At 35.9% G+C, this 1700-nt stretch overlaps 1 protein-coding gene across 1 annotated transcript in view; it reads right to left on the bottom strand.

Moving 5' to 3' along the window:
• The window catches only part of LOC110449958 (bestrophin-2-like), a gene marked incomplete at its 3' end in the record, with an annotated part of 43108 nt that overhangs the window by 9434 nt on the left and 31974 nt on the right, over positions 1–1700 (bottom strand). The window contains exons 7-8 of the mRNA XM_021497142.1: positions 968–1120; positions 290–370 (exon numbers count right to left, since the gene is read on the bottom strand). Of these exons, the coding sequence (XP_021352817.1) occupies positions 290–370; positions 968–1120 (234 nt within the window). The remainder of the gene's footprint in view (positions 1–289; positions 371–967; positions 1121–1700) is intronic.

Below are 1700 nucleotides of genomic sequence, written 5' to 3' on the forward strand. Positions count from 1 at the left end.
CTTAATAATCATATTACTGTAAAGCAATATAGGATATTGAATAATCATATTATTATAAATCAATTTACGATACTAAATAATCATATTTCTGTAAATCAGTCTAGGATACCACTTATTCACATCAATTTAAATCAATCAGAAAGCAACATAATCAACATAAATTTAACTAAATCTTCGTGTTTTCATGATGCTATTTTCTGAATCAAATTATAGTGTTTCGCAATTGTTATGTATTAGTAGTTAAATGTTTATTTATTATCATATTTCGTGAGAACCAATATTTACATACCGCTGTGTGTCTGTCCAGTAGCCAGTTAATGTCAAAATCGTCGTCGTCCTCCCCGAATGGGTTGATCAGTTGTTCTGCTACCTATGCAAAGGCAGTATGTTTTAGTTTGAATCAAGAAAAAAAATCCGGAATACTTTTGAATTTCTAAACTTATGGAATGTGTTCCTATGTTAATACTGTCAGAGGAAATTTGCATTTTATTACTCCCAACTCGAATAACGGGAGACCATCGTAAGTAGCAAACATCAAGGTGGCGTGATGCTGCTCCATTGATATAATACAGACATTGATCAGTGATAAAACCCTGCTTCATTGACACGATTTTCTATCATACCAGTCTCGATGTTAAAAAACCCCGTCCCTATATGTATTGATACAGTTAACACTAAATAAGAATGCATATGTTAATCGATCATTAAGTAATTTGTCTTGTGTAAAGGTAAGTTAACATATGTCGTGAAATTGTATAACAATGCCCGAATTTGATTTTCTGACGCTTTTCACAATAAATGGGGAAATAAAAAGGAATTACAGAGAAGAAGAAACATCATTGTGATGAGCTGGTGGTAAATGGGCAGTAAACGAAACAACAGATATTATATCAAATTAAAACTGTATACATTGTCATTTTTTTAATTTTCAGTCCATGCACCATTGTTTTTTTTTTTTCCTACCGACCTTTAACCATCCCATGTAGAGGAAAAACTGCAGTAGTGTAAAAATAGGCACATACAGGTCCAGGTCATGCCCGGGATATTTCTTTTCCGGGTCTAAAAACTGACGACCAATAAGACAGGCTGCGAAAAACATGTACACCGACCACGTAACAACCTGTAACATAAATATATACACTGACCACGTAACAACCTGTAACATAAATATATACACCGACCACGTAACAACCTGTAACATAAATATAAAAAACAACCACGTAACAACCTGTAACATAAATATATACGCCGACCACGTAACAACCTGTAACATAAATATATACACAGACCACGTCACCATTTCAGTTTCAAATTCTGATGAAGCGGCAGAACAAATGACCTACCTGTTATCAAGAGATCACATATCACGCTATATGACTTACCTGTGTGTAGACTAGTGGAATGGTGATCCAGAGATCAGGTGTCACGCTACATGACTTAACTGTGTGTAGCCTAGTGGAATAGAAATCCAGAGATCAGGTGTCACGCTACATGACTTACCTGAGTGTAGACTAGTGGAATGGTGATCCAGAGATCACGTGTCACGCTATATGACTTACCTGAGTGTAGACTAGTGAAATGGTGCTCCAGAGATCACGTGTCACACTATATGACTTACCTGAGTGTAGACTAGTGGAATGGTGATCCAGAGATCACGTGTCACACTATATGACTTACCTGAGTGTAGACTAGTGGAATGG

The sequence above is a fragment of the Mizuhopecten yessoensis genome, unplaced genomic scaffold (genome assembly GCF_002113885.1).
Source record: "Mizuhopecten yessoensis strain PY_sf001 unplaced genomic scaffold, ASM211388v2 scaffold4847, whole genome shotgun sequence".
NCBI classification, from domain to species: Eukaryota; Metazoa; Mollusca; class Bivalvia; order Pectinida; family Pectinidae; genus Mizuhopecten; species Mizuhopecten yessoensis.